The 21,757-nt window shown below is 39.6% G+C and overlaps 1 protein-coding gene across 2 annotated transcripts in view; it reads left to right on the top strand.

Moving 5' to 3' along the window:
- TUT7 (terminal uridylyl transferase 7) overlaps positions 1-21,757 on the top strand; it is a 45,290-nt gene that overhangs the window by 5,324 nt on the left and 18,209 nt on the right. For both annotated transcript variants that reach the window (XM_048849792.2, XM_048849793.2), the window contains exons 3-15: positions 4,973-5,151; positions 5,946-6,062; positions 7,178-7,355; positions 7,824-7,912; positions 8,396-8,447; positions 10,160-10,229; positions 11,165-11,291; positions 13,115-13,234; positions 14,309-14,443; positions 17,039-17,219; positions 17,548-18,686; positions 18,789-18,939; positions 19,705-19,791. In XM_048849792.2, coding sequence (XP_048705749.2) covers positions 4,973-5,151; positions 5,946-6,062; positions 7,178-7,355; positions 7,824-7,912; positions 8,396-8,447; positions 10,160-10,229; positions 11,165-11,291; positions 13,115-13,234; positions 14,309-14,443; positions 17,039-17,219; positions 17,548-18,686; positions 18,789-18,939; positions 19,705-19,791 — 2,625 coding nt within the window. The remainder of the gene's footprint in view (positions 1-4,972; positions 5,152-5,945; positions 6,063-7,177; positions 7,356-7,823; positions 7,913-8,395; positions 8,448-10,159; positions 10,230-11,164; positions 11,292-13,114; positions 13,235-14,308; positions 14,444-17,038; positions 17,220-17,547; positions 18,687-18,788; positions 18,940-19,704; positions 19,792-21,757) is intronic.

Raw genomic sequence — 21,757 nt, 5'->3', positions numbered from 1 at the left:
AGACTCACTGTTTTGTGTTTTGGTTTTTTTTGCAGTGTAGATGTGCGCTGAGCCTTTTGGTGGCCTCTTATGGAAATTCATAGCTTATATTTGTGTCTCCTCCTGTACTTGACTGATACTGAATGAGTATCTCAAATTTAAACATACTAGATAAGTGGGGCCATGCAGATCAACTGACCGTATTAAAGAGTTTCTATCCATTAAGCAGTCATTTCAGAACACCTGATAAGAGGATAGACTATTCAGATTGTGAGAGATTTGGTGGTGTAAGCTTTCTTGTTTTGTTTTTAAGAACTAAAAGAAAGATCATCCAGTGAGGACCTGGGATGAGTTGCTTTTTATACTCTGTATAAATACTTAGTCTCAACCAATATTGGAGCTACCAAGTAATGATAGGAGTTTTTACTTACTTGGCATATTGTTGTTTTATAAGCAGCTATTTCAGTGCTCACAAAAATGAGTTTTAACTTATGATGAGGAGCAGAATTCCATGCATTGTCACTTATTTGATATCCAAATTGTGTTAATCAGAGCATTTATATTGATCATGGGGAGGCAGAGTTCTGTAAGAGCATAACGACAGGACTATTGCAGAGCTCAAATGTTTTACTGCCATTAGCTAGAGAGTCAGTATGAGAGATTTCAGAGTAACAGCCGTGTTAGTCTGTATTCACAAAGAGAAAAGGAGTACTTGTGGCACCAATTTATTTGACCACAAAACCAACCAACTAACCAATTTATATGAGCATAAGCTTTCGTGAGCTACAGCTCACTTGTGACACCAAGTAAGTCAAGGTGGGGAAAAGCCAGTCAGACTTCCTTCTCTACCTTTTTGCTACTTTTGGACTTCTAGCAGAGTACTATCCCTAGACGCTGTTTGCTCATTCGCTCTTTACTATCAGCTTCTGGCTGGTAGGTCCCAGATAAATTTGAAGGACACCTCACTAACCTGCTGCTGGTAGGGAGAAGACACACTCTCTGCCCAGCCTTGCTGCAGCTATGTGGAGATGGGGTTTCTGCTCCTCTAGCCTTACTGCAGCCTCTTGTCTGCTGCAGGAATGGTGGGTTGTGCGGGTCTGCTTTTGGGTGTTGAGTTCTACTTGCAGCCTGTGGTCATAGCTTTCTCTAAATGGCAGCTGAGTGAAATTTACATTAGTCTTGTCAGTTACGCGCTGCCTGGTGGCATGAAAGCTACATGCATGGTGGTAAAGGTGGACTCCCAAAAGGATTAGAAATTTAAGAATTTATTTTTTGAAAGTTGAGCAGAAACTGATGGTTTAGACCTCCTGCTTGCCAGGAATATTTCCTACTTGCTATTGGCATGTGGGTGGTTAGATTTTTTCCCCAAGTTTTGACTTCTTTATGGAGAGGCTTCTAAACAAATCTCGCATTGCTGAATTCTTAGAGTACCTGGAACTATTGTTAATTTTCAAACTGTGATTCACATGCTTTTCAGCAGTGTGTAAAAGTCTTCTGGCCTCTCTTCCATCACTTTCTGCAGGATTTTAAGTTTTTAAACATTTTTTTAGTTCCTGATGTAAGGAGATGCAGTATTATCTTCCGGAGTGTGCAGGTAGAGGGCTCTGTTCCTGGTAGCTTTGCCAAGGGATAGAAGAGTGACACTAACAGGGCTGTGATCAGTTTCACGGCTGCCTGTCAGAACCCAGAGAGCTAGAGTTTGAAAACTCCCTTGATTAGAATGAATAGATATTTTGACCAGGTGAGTGGATTGCATGGAGCTAGAGAGCTGCTGGCTTGTTTTCTTGAGAGGGAAGAGAAGAAAGTTGGCCACTAAGCTGCTGTTGAATTCACAGGCTCTGAAGCCTAAGGAGCGGGGTGGGTTTCAGAGCCCAAACTCCAGCCTGAGCCACAACTTGAAAGTGCTGTCTTCACAGGTAGTTTTTAGAACACGCATATGAGTCCCGCTAGGTCAAGATTGTCAACGTGGGCTGGGCGGTTTGCTTCTGCTCTATCCAAAATGCTGCGGAGACATCTCCTTAGCCATTGGGCTAAGTTGTCAAGCCATTCTATGAGCAGCAGTGAAATGAATGGTTTTTATACTGTTGTGAGAGGAAAGCTATGAACAGCAGATGAAGGCACTGGAGTTATTTGGTGAAGAGGAATATCTTTTTTTTTTTTTTTTTTAAAGTTGAGAGATGAGTAAAGTACCAGAGACTTGTCTTTCCCAGCTATTGCAACAGATTGAAGGAAGGATGAAGTTCCTGGGGAGAGAGAGAATTGCGGAGGACAAAGACCAGCATTTTTTCATTTTTAGGAGTTAAAAAGCATCAGACAATTGCTAGACAGAAGCTGACATGGCATTCCTTTCATCACCTTGAAATTTCGTTTGCATAGTTTCAATTAAAAGCAGTTTGAGACACTATATATGCTGAATCTCCCTGTCAATTTTTGTGGTTTCACAATCAATTGTTTGGGTTTATTTTAATTTTTCCTCTTGCTGGGGATGGCCTACACAAATGGGAAGCTAACTGGACAAAGTGCCATCAAATGCCCAAATAAACTGAAAAAAAAATCCGAATTTTTTCACCGCTCGTAATTTTAGGGGATCCTTATAGCAATGTTAAAAAGAACAGGAGTACTTGTGGCACCTTAGAGACTAACAAATTTAGTTGAGCATAAGCTTTCGCAGGCTACAGCCCACTTCATCGGCTGTATAGAATGGAACATATAGTAAGAAGGGGTGTGTGTGTGTGTGTGTGTGTATATATATGTATATACAGCCATACAGAGAACCTGAAACACTAACTCAGGAACTATCCTTGCAACAAAACCCGATGTCAACTCTGTCCACATATTTATTCTGGTGACGCCATCATAGGACTTAATCACATTAGCCACACCATCAGGGCCTCCTTTACCTGCACATCTACCATCAAGTGCCAGCAATGCCCCTCTGCCATGTACATTGGCCAAACTGGACAGTCTCCACACACAAGAATAAATGGACACGCATCTGACATCAGGAATCATAACATTCAAAAACCGGTAGGAGAACACTTCAACCTCTCTCGTCACTCAGTAACAGACTTAAAGGTGGCAATTTTGCAACAGAAAAGCTTCAAAACCAGACTCCAATGAGAAACTGCTGAACTTGAATTAATATGCAAACTAGATACCATTAACTTGGGTTTGAATAAAGACTGGGAGTGGCTGGGTCGTTACGCATATTGAATCTATTTCCCCATGTTAAGTATCCTCGCACCTTCTTGTCAACTGTCTAAATGGGCCACGTTGATTATCACTACAAAAGTTTTTTTCTCCTGCTGATAATAGCGCATCTTAATTAATTAGCCTCCTACCGTTGGTGTGGCTACTTACACATACACACACACACGGAGAACATGAAAAGGTGGATGTGTGTGTATGTAGGTAGATAGATAGCTATCTCTTCTTACTATATGTTCCATTCTATGCATCCGATGAAGAGGGCTGTAGCCTGTGAAAGCTTCTGCTCAACTAAATTTGTTAGTCTCTAAGGTGCTACTCCTGTTCTTTTTGCGGATACAGACTAACACGGCTGCTACTCTGAAAGTTATAGCAACGTTGTTGTTTTTTTTTAAAAAGTACGATATGATAGTTGATAGTGCCTCTTGAAAGAGATGGGATTCAAGGGCAACCTTCCTAAATATCTGAGTATGAATTCACTTTCTGCTTGTTGGTGTTGGCTTCTAAAAATCGGTAGAGGAAAAAATCTGATCCCAGTGGAAGGATTTCAGAGTAAGAAAGAATTGTCAAAAGCACTTGGAAGAGCCCATTGTTCCGGCAACTTTATATAGGTACCTAAACTAGAGGTGAGCTGTAATCCTGGCTCTTATTTGAAACTCTGGCCAGTATTTACTCATTCCTGCTGGAGCCAAAGATCACCTGTTTTTTTTATTTGTACGCTTTGGACCCGTAACTACTGTTGCAAAAATGCTGATAAAGCTGCTCACAAAGCATAGGCAGTATATTTACACCCAGACTTCTGCCACAAGCTTAGCTGTAAACACAACAAATGTATCATACTGTTTATTTTGCAAGACTTAGTTGTATTAAGATAAGTACATCCATTTTTACACAAGTGGATTACTTTATTGAGGTGAAAAAGAGGCTTTGCTTCCCTCTTCTGAGTAGCTAAAAAGGATCACTGTCTTGTGTCTTTGCTATTTTAATTGTCTCGAGCCAATGTACTGGTACAGTTGAAGAGTGGGTGACACCACAAGAGCAAGAAGCTTTCATTTTCTGGGTATAAAACAAATAGTGTTACCATAGTATCTTGACATGAGGGTTATACTTTACGTGAGAGTAAGGAACGGGAGTTTCGGGGGGAAATGTGCTCTGTCTTATATACATGATTAAAAAAATCTCCATGTCAGCTATATTCCTGTAGCTGCCTGATCTGACACTGTTTACTGTTTACTGCCTGGGTATAATTTAGGTTTAGGGGGTGCTAACCTTCATGTCGTGTTTCTAGGGACTCCGGAATATTGAAGTTTCAAAATTCCTAGATTAAAGTATTCCGGTTCAGAAGTGGGGAATCATCCAGTGTCAGTAATTCTGTAGGGATAGTAAGTCACCCCATCCTAATCCCTTCGAACTTGAGAGTCTTAAACTGACCATAGAACCTGTTGCCATTAGCGTTAACCCCTGGTGTTGATCAAACAAGAATTTCTAAATAGCCCGGTTCCTGACTTTTTGTGGGTCAACCTGTTTGTTGATACTTCAGAGGTCATTCTCCAGTAGTCGGTAAGAGTCAAAACAAACATACCTTAGGAGACAGTATGAATATGCACCACCGGGGAGTGGGAGGTATTGCAATTGTCAGAAAAGATGACTTGCATATGTCAGAAAAGGAAATGGTGTGACAAGTAGAGAATCTTGTCTGCTTTATTTAATGCCATGGGTTCACTCTCCATTCTGTTGCGTGCTCTGAAATGATGTTACAGTATATTTGTTCTGATAACTCTTTAAGAAATGAAGAAACATAGGAAACCAAGGAGATCAAGAAGGACAGGAAAAGAGGAGTATGATCAAGATGACGATGTGGAAAGCCCGGTTATAGATGAGTCGATGCTGTCCGTGAAGGAACTACTAGGGTTGCAGCAGGCTGAAGAGCGATTAAAGAGAGACTGCATTTACAGACTAAAGAAGGTGACAACACTCTCTTTTTGTATATACAGTATTTGGATATTTTATCACATACAGGTTTTAATTTATGAATTAAAGATCAAAGGTTTGCACTCTTCCTGAAGAATTCCACTTTGTGCAGCTAAAGGCTCTGTTGTTAGGGATCCAATCCATAAAATTTTAACAAAATGGGTGTTCAGTGGCTGGAAATGAATAAAAAGAAGACTAGTGTACCTTTGCTTTTGACTACGTTCAGTATTCGAATTTCCAAGTGTCCCTCTATGTAATATTCAAATTGCTCGGCTCTAAGATTGGGGTTAGGTAGGGTTACCACTCGTTCGTGTTTTACCCGGACAGTCGTGTTTTGGCGTCTGTGTCCGGGTGCCGTTTAGGGTTGCCAGGTGCCCGGTTTTCGACCAGGAAGTCTGGTCGAAAAGGGGACCTGGCAACCCTAAATGGCACCCAGACCTAAAGTTTGGTTACCACGGGGCAGGGGGAGGCGCGCGGTCACGCTAGCCTCTGCTCAGCTGGGACCACCTCCTACCTGCAGGCAGGTAGGCTCCTTGAGATGATCCAGCAAGATGCTGAAAGGGCCTTGGGGAGAAGAGGCAGAGAAGGGGGTGAGCCCTGGGAAAAAGGCAGAGCAGGTGCGGGGCCTCGAGTGTCCGGTTACCAGCAATTCTAAAGGTGACAACCTTCGGGTTGCCAGGAAAGTTGGAGGGTGTATTTTTGGACTTCCTAGGACAATTTAACTGACCGTGGCAGATGTATGAAATGAAGGTTTCTGTATCTTAGTCAATAAACTCTCTCAATTTTAGCGTCCTCGAAACTACCCCACAGCCAAGTATACCTGCAAATTATGTGATGCTTTGATTGAGTCAGTGACATTTGCTCATAAGCACATTAAAGAGAAGAAGCACAAGAAAAACATAAAGGTGAGTTAATGACACTTTTAGAAATCCATGCTTTATATTTGTTTCAGTATTGTTATCCTGCTAATGATGATGCAATTATATTAGCCCTGAAGTCTTGCCTTGTTCTTACCATGCTTAATATTCTGCTAGTGTTATACAGAGTGCTTCTCTATATAATGTCTACCAATGTCCATAGACATTGGTAAAAGCAACAAATACGTAGTTTGAGACTTTTTTCCAGCATAGAGTGAACTCGGGACTGCCTCTAGGATATTACTGATATCTAATAACCTAATAACCATCATTAAAGGGAGCTTTCATTCAATGTATAATTCAGTATTATTGTGCAGGTCATAAGTTTTTTTTTAAAGTGGTTTTTTTGTGTGTGTGTGTGTAATAAAAAGCTGTCACAACTTAACCTCATTTGTTGTTCATGAGTTGTGTAATGGTATCATTAACTGTATCTGCTCTCTTCTTAATATGTCATTTAGTGGCGTTCTGACAGCTATAATATACTTGATTTAGAATGAGTTGGTAAGAATGAATTTAAAATTTGTAATTGCCATTTTGACAATAGCCTAGATAAAACGAAAGGGTTGTTGAATACTCCAGTATGAGAGAATATATATCAATAATTAAAATAACAGCTTTATATTTATATATATATTGAAAACTATTGCCAGCATAACTGCAGTTTGACATTTTATTATTACTGAAAGAAACTTCTGCTGCGCCTGCCCTCCTTCCCCACCTTTGCCCCAGAAGACCAAAGGAATTGAAAGGCACGTACAGGGTTTCCCTTTTGTCTTCAACTTCATTATTCTCTACCACTCCTTATAAGGAGAAAGGGATGTTTGCCTATGCCTTTTATATAGGTGTATGGATTTTTGTAAATTACCGAAGCCTCTAACGTGACGTCTCAAACTCTTTATCTAGATAGAATCATTGTATATCATCTTTCTCTAGACCTTAATTGTGTCCTAACGCATCAACTGTTTGAAACTGCTTACTAGCTCCGTAATATAGATGGGCACACAGAAATGTTTATGGCGGTAGGTTGTGTGTACCTACCCCTACCTCATGAAAGCAACTGAGGAGAGTCATTGAAATATGTTAAAATATGGTTGTCCTTGAAGGAAAAGCAAGAAGAACAACTGCTGACTACCCTGCCTCCACCAACACCTTCCCAGATACAAGCTATTGGTGTTGCCATTGAAAACGTAGTGCAAGAGTTTGGCTTAAATAATGAGGATTTGGAACAAAGACTCAAAATTAAAACAGCGATGGAAGATTTATTGCACCCAAAATTGCCAGGTATAACTCTGCCATTTGGTTTGATGGTCAAATATACTAAAAAGAAAAAGCATTTTTCTCCGCAAGAGTAATCTTAATCTCTGATTTTGACAAGTTCTACCAATAATATAATTTGATTTTTGTCAGTATGTTCTGCTTGGTGACGTAGTGGCAATATTTTGGCCTGAAGGTTGCTCTAAATTACATCAACTGCCACTGACCCAGTGGCTGGGAATCAGCAGGGTTTAGAGGAGGCCCAAGCCATGCCCTCTTGGGCGTGGCCTCAATCCCTTTTGCCAGCAGCAGGGATAAGGTGTAGGAACTGTTGTGCTACTGAAAGATTCTTCAGAATTGGGGTGATCCTCTGATGGCTGTCTACACCAGTTCTAGGACTAGAATCTGCTGGCAAGGCATTGCAAAGTGGCTGCACTCCAACCCAGGATTTGGATTAAGATGTTGAGTTTATACAAAAAATTGCTTTCTTTGCAGGTTGCTCGCTAAGGCTGTACGGCTCCTCCTGTAGCAGATTTGGTTTCAGAACATCTGACATAAACGTTGATGTCCAGTTTCCAGCCAATGTAAGTAAGCAGGTTATTATTAGTGTTGTAAAATTGGCTGAATTGCCTTTTATAGTAACATTTAAGCAAGTAATAACCAAAGGTGCCAAGTGGTAATGGGATTTTTATTTACCAAAATGTATCGATCCAAGGGGAGCTGTTGTTAACTGCGTCTGAACTAAAATCATCTTAATCTGTTGTTAAAGTAGTGGTATTACTCTGTGCTAATAGCATCTTCAATCCAATGAACTCAAAGCACTTCACAAACACAAATGAGTTAAACCTCACCTCCCAGCAACCCTGTGAGGCAGAGCAGGAGATTTATATCCATTTTACAGATGGGGAAACTGGGCCTTAGATGTTGTGACTTGCCTTAGGTGTCACAGTGATCCTCCTCTGTCTTTTCAATATGGAAGTATTAAAAATCCATCATTAAAAAACACATTTTTCAAATGTTTCAGTAGCTTAAATAATAATCTTCTATGATTTGACTCCATTTCACAGATGGCTCAACCAGATGTTCTCTTACTTGTACAAGAAAGTCTGAAGAATAGTGGTAAGAAATACTTGTTCACTGGTTTCAGTTTCATTTCAAAAGCACCCCTGGCCGTTCTCACAATACTCCTTCACTGAATGCAAAACCTTTTTTAAATAGATGCATCAGCTCAAATGCTTACTTGATTTTTACAGAATAATGTAAGTCTGTCTCCAGATGTAGTTTCATTCTTCTTCTACACTAGTAAATTGACAGGTACAAGAGTAAAGGTATTAAGCTTACATAATTGGAGGAGGGAGCATTTTGTACATTGAATTCCAAAATCCCTTCACAGCTAGGGAAAAGAGTTGGAGTTTTTATGTGGCTGTGTTTACTTGGTCAGTGACCTTGCTGAGACTTAAGCGTGTGAAGTAAATGAGACTACACAGTGCATGAAGTTAAGCAGGGGCCTCAGTCTTTGCAGGAGTGGTGCCTTGGATAGAATTATGTGGTGGTAGCCTAAAACCACAACACTCTAAGGTGTAACATTCTGTAATGATCCCCTAGCTCTTTCTGTGAGCACTGCTGATGGGATCACAGAAACAAAGGTTGATAGTAATATTCCCCTGCTAGCCCAAAATGTAGTGCAAATCTCCCTAGAGTAAGGTGTGCTCCTTTACATACCTTAGAGTCTCTCATCAACAGAAGTTGGTCCAATAAAAGATATTACCTCACCTACCTTGTCTCTCAAATATCCTGGGACTGACACGGCTACAACAACGCTACAGAACTAATGCCGTCAGACAAGCTGTTTAGTGTAGGCTTGTCATGTGTATTCCAACAAATGACTTACCCTGAATCGATAATGGTAGATACTAAATGCATCACTTGTATAAGGCCTAAAGAATTTAGCTGCTTTAGTATTTCGTTCAAATACTAGCTACAGTATGTCCTTTAGTGGTAGAAATTCTAACTGTGTGTTCTCATCCCCATCAGGAATGGGGATGCCCCTCTTTTCCACAGGCTAGCTTGTGAGGATGATTTACCTAGCGACATAAGTGTGCATGGTGCTTCTTACTTGAAATAGGACTGACTAGTCTTTGTCCCAAAGTACTTAAGGCCCTATTTTCAGATCTTAGCCTCCTTTCATGTACATACAACTTTGTGCACGCATCTGCACATAGGTTTTTGGTGTGCTGATGTTTCGTACACAAGATAGAATGTGTATATGGAAACCCATCACCTGCATGTTGAGGTACTAAAAAAATGCCACTCAGTCCTAATTTATGCACATCAGTGAAGACTGGGTTGAAGCCAGCTGAAAACGGGGTCTTTACAATCTAAGTAGAATATACACAAAGGAAAAAGAGAGGGAGGGTGGCTCCTTTTCTATTTTACCGTGTGTGTGTGTGTGAGGTTTTACTCTTCTTTCCGCTCTCTCCCTTGTAGCATTTTCTTTAACACAACTGCTAAGTCGCTGCCTCCTCTACCAACAATAATGTGATCTTGTTTGGAAACACTGCAAGTTTATATAGTTGGACTGCGTTTTTCCTTTCATATTTTCAAAATCTAAATTAACACAATGTCTGATAGTACTGACCCACCGGACTTAACTTTCTATTTTCGTGCTTGAGTTAGTCAGATTTCTAATTGGAGGTGATCCTTTTATGAGCCAGACTGATAGACCCAAAATCTATTTCTACTCCTTGCGCTACATGAGTTTCTCCTTAAACACGAAGAATATTATTAACCATGTGCTTAATGTGGCTTTTTCTTTTTTTTTCCCCCCCCAGAATCTTTTATTGATGTTGATGCAGATTTCCATGCTAGAGTACCAGTGGTGGTGTGCAGAGAAAAGCAAAGGTCTCAGTTGTCAATTTGTGTGTTCTAATAGCATATAGCAATGTCAATTACACATACCCACACCTGAAAAAATAACATTTCTGTACTAAATTATTACAGTTCCATGGATCTTGACACAAACACTTATGGGCAAGTCATTCCTAGCCTAGAATAAGAGGGTAAGGGTTATTTCTTCCTCAACCCCCTCTTCCCCAGTCTCCTTTACAAAAAAAAATAAATAAAAAAAAATAATAAAAAAAAACCTTTTATTTTTTCACTGTGCACCCCTCTGCACTGGGGATGATTGCTAAAGTAGAAAATTTCCTTTCTTCCCTTCTAGACGATGCAGATTTAATATCAAATGAAAGAAACCTAAAAAACAATGTAAGGGGAGCTTAAATAGCTTTAGTGCTATGAGGAAAGGAGTGAGGCATTTTGTTTTGCCCACTTACCACATACCACTTCAGATTCATGAAATATTGTGTAACTAGCTACTGATGTAGAATCTATCACCAGTTGTTTGCAGTTCCTTGGTCTTTCATTCATTGATTTTTTTTCCTGCACTCTGGAAATAGTTTATGAACTGTTTTAGTAACGGGGTTTGGTACAGTGAAATTATTTTGATTCACGGAAGTAAATGACAATGTGTGATGTTTTAGTTCATTGACTAAATGATTTAGTTGCTTAAAAAAAAATCTCCAGAAAGTGAGTGATGAATTGCTGTGAATTTTAAAATGCTTTTGCTCTTGTAAAAGCTTGAAATGTTTAAATTGTAAAACTAAATACACAGGTCAAACTGGTTTTGTTTGCTTCCTTTCATTGTAATGTTAAGCCTCTGAGGCTGTTAAATCTGTCGTCAGAGCCTCAATTTTGTGATAGGTTGTAAGATTTCATCTGACATACGGCTTTCCTTAAAACACCTGCAGGATTTTCAGGTTGTTTCTTTGTCATTGTAGTGGCCTTGTTTGTAAAGTAAGCGCAGGGAATGAAAATGCTTGTCTGACGACAAACCATTTGGCTACTCTTGGAAAACTAGAACCAACTCTTGTACCTCTAGTGATTGCCTTCAGGTACTGGGCGAAGGTGAGTCTTTTTTTAATAAAAACCGTTCTTTTTGTCCAACTCTTGTGTGATGAGTTTCTCAAAACAGGCACCTGGATAAGAGAAGGTAGGCAGTGTACAAAAGTTTAACCAAGATACATCCTGGTTTTCATGGTGTTTCTCTTTTAGTCCAATGTCCTGCTAGTAAATCTCCAGTTGTAGTTTAGGAATGCGATTGCTCTAAGTCTCTTCTTGGGAAAAAGTTACTCTTTGGTCTGAAATTTTGCATGATCTAGAGCAGGGGTTCTCTACCTTGGGGGATGCGGGCAGTCACAAACAGATTGCAATTGCCCTGTCCTTCATATGGCTCCATTAGGGGTTGGATAGACGGTGTGCCCTGCTATGGAAAAGGGGCTTACTGTATGGAAAGCTGAAAATCGCTGGTTTAGATTGAGTGACTCTTTTTTTTTTTTTTTTTTTTTCTAACTTTACAAGAAGAATCTATTCAGTTGCTTCAATGATCTAAATATAACAGTATTTCATGCTTTTAAGAAACTTTCAGTTGCTTTATTAGGTTCTTATAATTCAAAAACGTCTTTGAACTTTAAACGTGACCCACCGGCTTTCCTCCTCTGAGGAATACAATATTTGTTATGTGCAGCATATTATTTTCTTTGCCCATTATGTGCATGCACTGACTGAGATTATCTAATTGTCGCACATATGAGTCGATATGAGTTGCACTAAATTATAGTGTATACAGCAACCGCAACTGTGCCACCTTGCCTTTCCACTTAAAGATCTCTACATAGGCAGCATTTGGTATATGATCATAGAGGTTGATGTGAAACTCTAGCTGGAATTTCTTGACTTTGTACCAAAAAAAATCCACCATAATGTTGCTTAACAAGCTCTTTTGTTACGTGATTGCTGAGAGTCTAACCACATTAATAGCAACGCTTATAAAATATAAAGATGTTGATATGCATATCTTTGTCTGTTAGTCTTTTAAAAAATTGCTTATGAAATCCCAGCTTCTCTGCACCTGAGTACCAGCTGCAAAAGTGCCTCAAGTGCATAGAAGGGGAAGATTATTTGTGAAGAATTCTTAAAATTTGTCATATGAGGTAATTTTCACATTTGAAGTTAATGGAAACAAATTAGGAAGAGTTCATGTGGACAAAATGAGTAGTGGAATCTTTGAGTATTTGGTGCAAGTATGATATGTGTTTGACGGAAGGCAGGGTATGTTTGTTTCATGTAGCAAGTCGCTTTCAAATGGTGAAGTTTGAAGTCCTAAATAAGCCAGTCATCTTTGTGAATGTTAGTCAGTACTCTGGGTATACATACCATATATGCCACCTTAAGTCTTGATTTCTGAAATAGCTTGAGCAGATTACAGTACAAAGATAAGAGTCACAATTCTGAATTTATCATACCATAACTCTTTAAACTGAAAATGAGCAGTTCGTTAAAGGAGCTGAAGGGAATTATGCCGAGATCTCATTGACGCAATTTCCCTTCACCCTCACTGCAAATCCCAACTGTTGCGTACAACCAGTAGCTTGTATGGCTGGAAGATTATCAGATCTGATTATCAGAATGGAATGCATACAAGAAAAGTGATTTCAGTATTCTTATGCTAGAACACCGGCTGTGATTTTAATAACTCCATGAAGTCCTTTGGAACCAAACACATCCCACAACATGGGGACAAACGAGTTATGTAAATCTTTGCGCTCTCTTCCGGTATTTAAATTGATGGTTTTGCAAATAGGAGAATGATGATAGATACCAAAAAGACTATTTGTAATAAAAAGCTTGATGTGGAAAAATATTAACGTGTTTCAATTTTTTTTTTACAGCTGTGTTGTGCTGATCGTCCTGAAGAAGGAGGTTTGCCATCTTACGTGTTTGCTTTAATGGTCATTTTCTTTCTACAACAGAGGAAAGAGCCATTTCTGCCTGTTTATTTGGGATTGTGGGTACGTGCCACTTAAATCTCATCAATCTGAGGGTGATATTTTCTGTTATAATTGTAAATTATTACTTGCTTGTGTCTTGCCTATCCCTTGTGCAGGAGAGTAAGACACTTAGTCACCAACAGCAAAATATCAGTATAGTTTTTGTGTGCATAATATATGTGACAAGAACATGCCACAATTAAGTTTGGTTGAGCAATTTTAATTCCTCCCCCTTGCGCGCAAGCATTATGATGCAGTCTTTAATTACGTGATCACATATTATTTTCCACAGGATACTAGCCTCATTCAGTGCACGGAATGGACAGTGCTCACTTAATGAGCAGTTATTCGCTCTTTTTTGTTTTCTCATTGTTCAGTGTGTGGGCCCCTATCTCCTTGGCTGCACAGTCCTGATTCACCCATACCGCAGGTCCATATTGCGCACTGATGTGGCGGGGGTCCTATGGAAAAAATAATATGCAATTATGTAGTTAAAGACTGTATCATCATGCCTGGGCACAAGGGGGATTAATTAAGGTGGTATCCTATGTGTAATTTTTTTCAAAAACAACTCTATAACTTTTGAGTGGGACTTAGGCACTTAACGTTTATCCTAGGCCTATAACAGACTTCTTCAAACACTGATCTATTTTATCATTAGCGTATTTCAGAATTGTTTACAGACTTGCTATTTACATACAGCTCTTGATCTTGGTTAACGAGTCAAATCGATGTATGTATAAAATTTTATTTAAAGCCACGTGACGGAACCTCTAACAAAGTAAAGATACCAATATAAATCATAACTAGATGGATACTGCGTGTAATTTCTTATTTTGAAAATCGACTAATGGAGTTGCAGTGCGCATTGGTGACATTTAATCAGAAAGCCGATTACCTGGGGAGGAAGAACCCTATCGAATGAGAATTCAGTAAGCCTGTCTTTATTATGGGTATAGTATATGATGATTTTTGTACGTCTTTAAAATACTGACTTTTTTCTGGATGATTAATAGTATGGAGGATGTTGGTTTGAAATTCTTCAGATAAAAAAGGTGTCTGGTGTTTTTTCCTCTTTCCCTCTGCACTCTCCAGATTGGAGGATTCTCCTTAAACAAATTAGCAAACTTCAACCTTAAAGATGTTGAGAATGATATCGTGGTCTGGGAGTATAATCCTGCTGTTGATGATGCTGATTCTCCAAAAGAAGCTTCTCCTAAAAGGGGCAAGGTCTGAACCATTTCAGTTACTTCAGTAGTAATCTAGAAATCGCTACTGCTACTCTCAGCAATGACCACCCGTCTTTATTTTAAGTGGAGTAAAATTGTTGATGTATTGCGAAGCTAAGCTGCATAATTCAGTGGCTGTGTGCAGTGTTGTGGCCGTGTCAGTCCCAGGATATTAGAGAGACAAAGTGGGTGGTGATAAAAATGTATTACCTCACCCACCTTGTCTCTGTAATTCAGTGACTGGTTTTCTGTTGCGTATGCGACATCTAAAGACAAATGTGACAAGTAGTAGGAGACCAGGAAGTAATTCTAAGTCTTAAGGTATTGGTGATGCTTGCCAGGGATACCCAGGGTTGTAAGGCACCTCGCTATGCGGAAGCCTTTTCTATGCCCACTGTGGATCACTCTCTGACTCCATCAGCTACTGGCAACACAAACTTCCCCTCCAGACCTCCACAGGCCCCACTCTCTCTCTTTTTCCAGGTTAGTGATAGGCACACTCCAGCACCCGAGTCCTCCAAGCACGCCTGCAGTGTCCAGGCCCTAAACCACTGGACACTCACACAATTACCAGACCCACTGTTCCCAAAGGAGCAGTTCACCACAGCTTCCCAGTTACTCCTTAGACCACAGCTCAGCTTAACAAATGGCACTTAGATTTGTTTATAGTGAAAACAAGTATAAGTTTACCAGAAAAGAGCCAAGGCCTAAACTTAACGAACAACACTTTTTTCCTGTCTGATAAAGGTTGTCTCATCCAAAAAATCTTTCTCCCGGCTTTTAGCAGCAAGGTTGGTTGTGACCCTCTGTTCATAAGAGAAGCATGCTGTCGACTTGTCTCCTAGGTGAACGATGCAGTTTGTCTCTCTACCGTTACCGTACAAAAATCCATTGTCTTAACTTGTGAACAGGATTCCCCTCCTCTCCTCCCATTCGTTGTTTTTTCCTCTGTGCTCCTTTCTTGTCGGTTTTTACGATCTCTTGATTAGCCTTGTGCTCAGATAGTAGGTGGGCTTCCATTTGTGAAGTAGACCATACATAATGCACTTGACCAGCCAGCCAGAGATAAGCATCTCTTCTCTCTTGCCTGGCAGGAGTATGCTGATCCCCTTCTGGTGACCTGCCTTAACTCGCACTGAAAATTATGTGCTTAAGGTCTATGTATACGTAACTTCTGGTGACCTGCCTTAACTCGCACTGAAAATTATGTGCTTAAGGTCTATGTATACGTAACTCCTTACATATTATCGGTACACACATCTCACAATGATTATGCTGACCAGTGTGCCACAGGTTTTCATTAGAGACCGCTTCAGTGAACCAGTATGTAGATACCAGATCCCCTGTGCCCTCAGCTAGTTGGCACCAAGAGGTCCCAGGGTCACAGTCCTGGGTTGTTAATATTGCTTAAAGTAGGGGACAACTGTAATTGACAGAATTCCAAAAATCCTTTTTCAGACTTGACTATGTCAACTGAGTCACTCTTAATTTCAAACTACTATTTTTCTTATCTAATAGCATTGCTCTTTTTAGAAATAGCATAACTGTATAAATTCAGTCCAAATCGCACATGGGAGTGTTTTATAATACAGAAGTTACATAAACTTAATCCAACAATGGCTAACATTTATGATGTTTTAAGTGTAAAATACTCCATGACCTTGTCTAAAAAGATCTTATTTGGTAAAATACTAAGCAATCTTTATATAGCAAAAATATGAAATCCTTTTAAAAATAATTTGTGCTGTGTTTATAAATCAGAGCCATTATAAAACTCACGTAAACTAAATTCTTACAAGTGTATTAAGATAATGTATAGCCGTAAAAGCTAGGACCGCCTGAATCTAAGGAAAAGCATAATGTAGTCTAAAAGACTGTGTCAATAATTTGTCACAGTACCAAACTGGATTCGCACTGAATCCCAGCATCCACGTCTTTTGCTTCATGCCAAATTATTGATGGTTAGCCCTAAGAAACAACTCCAACCAAAGAGGACAAACTTTCAGAGTTGGCAGAATAAATATCCACAGAGATTTTAAACTGTGTAATTTGCTCTGTCTGTGGCTTCCCCTTCTTGCTTGAAGTGCACATTTTGTGCCTGTACATTTAAGTGACCATACAGGGTGATTCTTTCTGAAGAATGTTTTGCATTTGATGAGGCTATATCTTTCACCCTAACTGAGGTTTTTATGCTCTGAAATGCTCACTTTGAAGTGTATTAATGATAGCACAAGAACATTTTTATTTAAATACACAATCATGATTCATATTAGCCATAATCATACATGTCACTGTCCAACCGTTATTACATTTGATTTATAAGAGTTTGAGGTGTTAGTGTAAATCAAGATAACTATCTCTTTGAATTGTCCTCTTCTGTAGCTGTAAAATGTGTGTTTAACTCTCATAATGTTGTAGTTTCCCTTGTTTGAGTAGAGCATTAATTTTTATTGTTGAGACCTGCACACTCGTCGCAGACGTGACTGTGTGTCAGTGAAAAGCAAGTTTAAGACTGGCAGAATGATTTTTCTGCCCCATAAAAGAGGGTTTTTCATCCACCTTAAAACTGAAGAGGGTTTTACTTTCTAATTAACAGGTTCCCTTAGTGTTTGATTCAGGACACCAGTGTTCAGCACCAGTTGGGCAGCTTTGGGTAGAACTGCTTCGCTTCTATGCCTTGGAGTTCAATCTGGCTGATCTGGTCATCAGTATACGACTCAAAGAACCAGTGTCTCGTGAATCAAAGGACTGGCCTAAAAAGCGCATGGCTGTGGAAGGTACCTGAAGTCTGTCAATTAAGACTTATCGGCCCTCTGACTTACCAAGTACGCTGTCAGATATGTTAGAAAAACAATTTCAGGCATATGTTTCTGTGTGATATTATAAAATGTTTTAAACATATACAGTTTCCTCCACAAAGTCTAGAGCTCTCTTTATTGCTAATGCGTTCCTAAAACAGTTCATTAAATTAATTGACAATATATCTAAAATTTGTTGTAAAACAAAACAGGACTAATCAAACCTGTCTTTGCTGCTTCTTTATATCCATCAATGAAGTGTTAGACTTTTGTATTCAGTTAGCTCCTGGCTTTCTTTTTCTTTCAGACCCTTACTCAGTAAAGAGGAATGTGGCAAGAACTCTGAACAGTCAGCTAGTATATGAATATATTCTTCACTGCTTAAGGGCAACTTACAAATATTTTGCCTTGCCCCACAAAAAACCTACAAAATCCAGCCCCCAAAAGCCTTTGAATGTCAATGAGGAGACATCACAAAGATTAGAACCTGAAAAGGATGCCATAAAGCATGATGCCACCGATACGCAAAACGTAGCTGACCAAATGGGGGAAGTGGTAGCAGCTGATTGTATTAATATTATTGATAGAAGTATAGACACGCCTCAGGCATGTACAGTTGATCCTTCAAAGGTGTTTGTCTCTAAAAGCGTGGCCAAAGAAGAATTGGCAGATGATATAGGACATTTGGGAATTGCTCAGGAAGATTCAGACTTTGTAATTGAAGAGATGATTTCTGGTGATAATGAGAACTTCAAACCAAGCTGTGTAGAGACAGAAAGTGGAAATGAGGAGGAGGAGGAGGAAGAGGAAGAAGATGACCAAGATGAGAAATGGCAGAAAAATGTGATAGTTATTGATCAAGGCTTGGATGACTACAGTGAAAATGGAGATCTCCCTATTCCAGCAAGTGAGCATGATATTGAAACATACGGTATTTCGCACTCTGAAGGTGTTCAGAGCACAGTAGTCAGAGAGAGTGATGAGTTTGGTTTCGAGTGCAATGTAATATTCGACGATAAGGCTGACATGGATGAGGAGAGCACAGAGGGGACTGATGAACTGGATGATTCCCTGAACAAACGTGCACCTTCGTTATCTGAAATAAATAACTCGGATGAGGAAGGAGAGGAAGAGGAGGGAGAACAGAGTTTTCTCCTAAACCAAACAGAATGTGGTGGGATTGTGACTGGACAAGATGATGAGCTGGACAATACTTACACTGCATCTGGGGATGAAGATGCACTGTCTGAGGAAGAATTGTCCGTCTCTGTTAAATATGAAGAGACAGAGCTGGGAAAACATGTAGATAAATCTCTAAGGGTAGATTTGAATGAAGAGGATTTTATAGAGAAAGGAAGCCTTTGTGAAGAGGACATACTAATAGGACAATTTATGGAATCTGAGCTCTTTTATGAATTTAATAAACCCGCGTTCACAAAGGGCAAGGTAAGCTTTTAACATCTAACCACCAGGAAATATTACTAAGTATAGTTCTGATTCATAAAAGGGCCGTAGACTTAAAAAATGTCTTGCTTTCTATTCACGCAGTCTCCTATGGTTGTATGTAGCTTGTGCAGACGAGAAGGTCACCTAAAGAGGGATTGTCCAGAAGACTTCAAAAAAATTGAGCTAGACCCTTTGCCAGCGTTGACACCCAAGTTTTCAAATATTTTAGATCAAGTTTGCATCCAGTGTTACAGTAAGTCATCAATACTGCACTCTTTCAATATGTTTATGGAAAATATGAATTAGTCAGCTAGATTTTAATAGTACTTTAGGGAATTCTCTGAGGTCAACAGCATCAGTGGTGCTGGGTTTTGAAAGTAGCAAACTTAGTACAACAGGTGAGATTCTGTAGGGTAATGACATTAGTTTAATTGCTAAATTGCACCTGATACTTGTTATATTCATAAGTCTAAATTGTACCCCCAAAGAGTAAAAATCCAAAGTGTGTAGGCTGATCTTATGACTCCTTGAACTAAACATGGAGTCAATGAAAGCTGCTGGATATTGGATGTTCCTGAAATTTAGGCATCTACACACAGACTTCAGAGCCTATATGAGGCATCCTTTTTCCAAAAATGTTGTCTGACCCTCTTCAGTGCGGTTCTTTGTGTGATATTTTGTATCTCGTTACCAGAAATTGGTGTTTGAAAGAACAAAGGCAGGACCATTTCTAGAAAGAACGATACGCTGACTTCAGATTTTTTGAACCATTCTTCCCCCCTCTCCCCCCCCCCCATTCATTTGATCTTTCAGTATGGCACCCTTCACTTCTGACTAGACAAAACGACTGTTTTCCTAATGTATTTTTTTGTTTGACTTAGTATTTCTCTGCTTCTACCCACTCCTCCCTCTCTTCCCCTCCCACATCAATTTCCTTTTTTCCCCCTTCCTGTCACTTAACGGTGGCAATGTTTTTACATATTTTGCCTGAATGGGTGTGTTTCTGGCTTTTTTAAAGAGGATTTTGCTCCAAATATTATAGAGGATCAGGCTCGTGAACATATACGGCAAAATCTGGAAAGCTTCATCAGACAGGAGTTTCCAGGTAATTGTGCAGCTTCTTTTCATACTCATATTTAGTTTTTTTTTAAAGTTTCACTTTTTTAGCATTTTCAACAATTTCATTGTACCAGTATAAAGAACAACGTTAGCTAATTTAAACTTCTTCTTAAAATATTCTGTTTAGTTGTTTAAGACTCTGCTATAGGACTTCAGATTAATTGGGAATATTTTCTCTTGCAATAATCTCAGCTCGCTGTTAAAGCTTGAAGTTTCCACCTCATACATTATAAAAAAAATAGAAATGGACATGTTTTTGGAGCTTGTTGTTTGTTTGTTTTAAGAAAGAGCACAATCTCAAGGAGGCAGGGCATAATCATAGAATATCAGGGTTGGAAGGGACCTCAGGAGGTCATCTAGACCAACCCCTGCTCAAAGCAGGACCAATCCCCACCTAAATCATCCCAGCCAGGGCTTTGTCAAGCCTGACCTTAAAAACTTCAAAGGAAGGAGATTCTACCACCTCCCTAGGTAACGGAATCTCCTTCCTTTGAAGTTTTTGAAGCCCTGGCTGGGATGATTTAGGTGGGGATTGGTCCTGCTTTGAGCAGGGGGTTGGACTAGATGACCTCCTGAGGTCCCTTCCAACCCTGATATTCTATGATTATGCCCTGCCTCCTTGAGATTGTGCTCTTTCTTAAAACAAACAAACAAACAAAAAGCTCCAAAAACATGTCCATTTCTATCTTTTTTACATCCTGTTGGTGAGAAAAGATCATGACATCAGCAGGCATGAACAATAGCTGTTTAAGAAACCAGTAATCACAATTTTATAACAAAACTTTCATAACTAGCATTTTCATCTCAAATTCATGAGTCAAAGTTCGCTGTTCCAGTCATTGTGTTCATTCTTGTAAGACCGCGACAGACTTTCTGAAACCCCTGGCACCCCACCTTGGAATCTTGATCAGGCCAAAAGTATCCCCTTCCTTTTCAGTTCATCTGAGAAATAGCTTTATTTTTCTGCCCTTATTCTCAGTGTAGAAAGAAAAATGTACTGCCTGTCCATCACTCTGGGAGTATTCTAAAGCAGAGGCATAACTCTTGGCTATCAGCAAAGCTCCGTAGACTGGAGCTACGGTTTCTATTTCTGGAAATATATACGGTAACCACCTGGGCTTCAGTTCGTAGTCTTGCCAAATTTGTATGCAGGCTGCATGTGGAATTTTTGGCCAAAGATTGTTGCATCTGTAAAGACTTGTCGTAACCCAGAGAGAGTTCTTGTATCGCTTATCCAGAGCCTCAAGGATTTAGTCAAATCCTCGTGCTGCTAATCTAGTTAGTTTGCCACTTAATTTGTTCCTGGGTGTGTCGGACTCCTATTTGATCCTGGGTAAATTTCTTAATCTCTGTGTCTTCATTCCAATTTGTAAAATGGGGATTCTTCCCTGCCTCAAAGGGGTGAGGTGAAGTTAAATTCATTATTTCTGAAGGACTCCAGCACTGTGAGTATCATAGTTACACAGGAAGTCAAATTCAATTATCACAGTGTTTTCTTCTGGCCTTGAAATCTCTGAAAAGTCAGTAAATATATTAACTTTGATACCTATCCTAAATTTTATATTTAATCTTAATTTTCATTGTACACTGAAGACTGGTGTCTTGTCACCAGAGGAGGGTAGAGGTGGAGGGCTGTGCTAATCACTGATTTAATTACTTCCAGGCTCTCTCTTCCAGTCCAAATCCCCATTACTATTCAGACTGCCATAGGGGCCTGAAAATCATCTATCACTACTGCACCTGCTCCGTAAGCCCCTGCAGGTTACTAAATTTGTTCAAAAAATTAACAAAAGCCAGAAAAGAGACATTGCAGGGATAGGTTTCAGAGTAGCAGCCATGTTAGTCTGTATCCGCAAAAAGTACAGGAGTACTTGTGGCACCTTAGAGACTAACCAATTTATTTGAGCACAAGCTTTTGTGGGCTACAGCCCACTTCATCGGATGCATAGAAT

Source organism: Caretta caretta, chromosome 5 (genome assembly GCF_965140235.1).
Source record: "Caretta caretta isolate rCarCar2 chromosome 5, rCarCar1.hap1, whole genome shotgun sequence".
Lineage (NCBI taxonomy): Eukaryota > Metazoa > Chordata > Testudines > Cheloniidae > Caretta > Caretta caretta.
The sequence above is the reverse complement of the archived record's forward strand: the minus strand, read 5'-3'. Positions and strand labels throughout refer to the sequence as shown.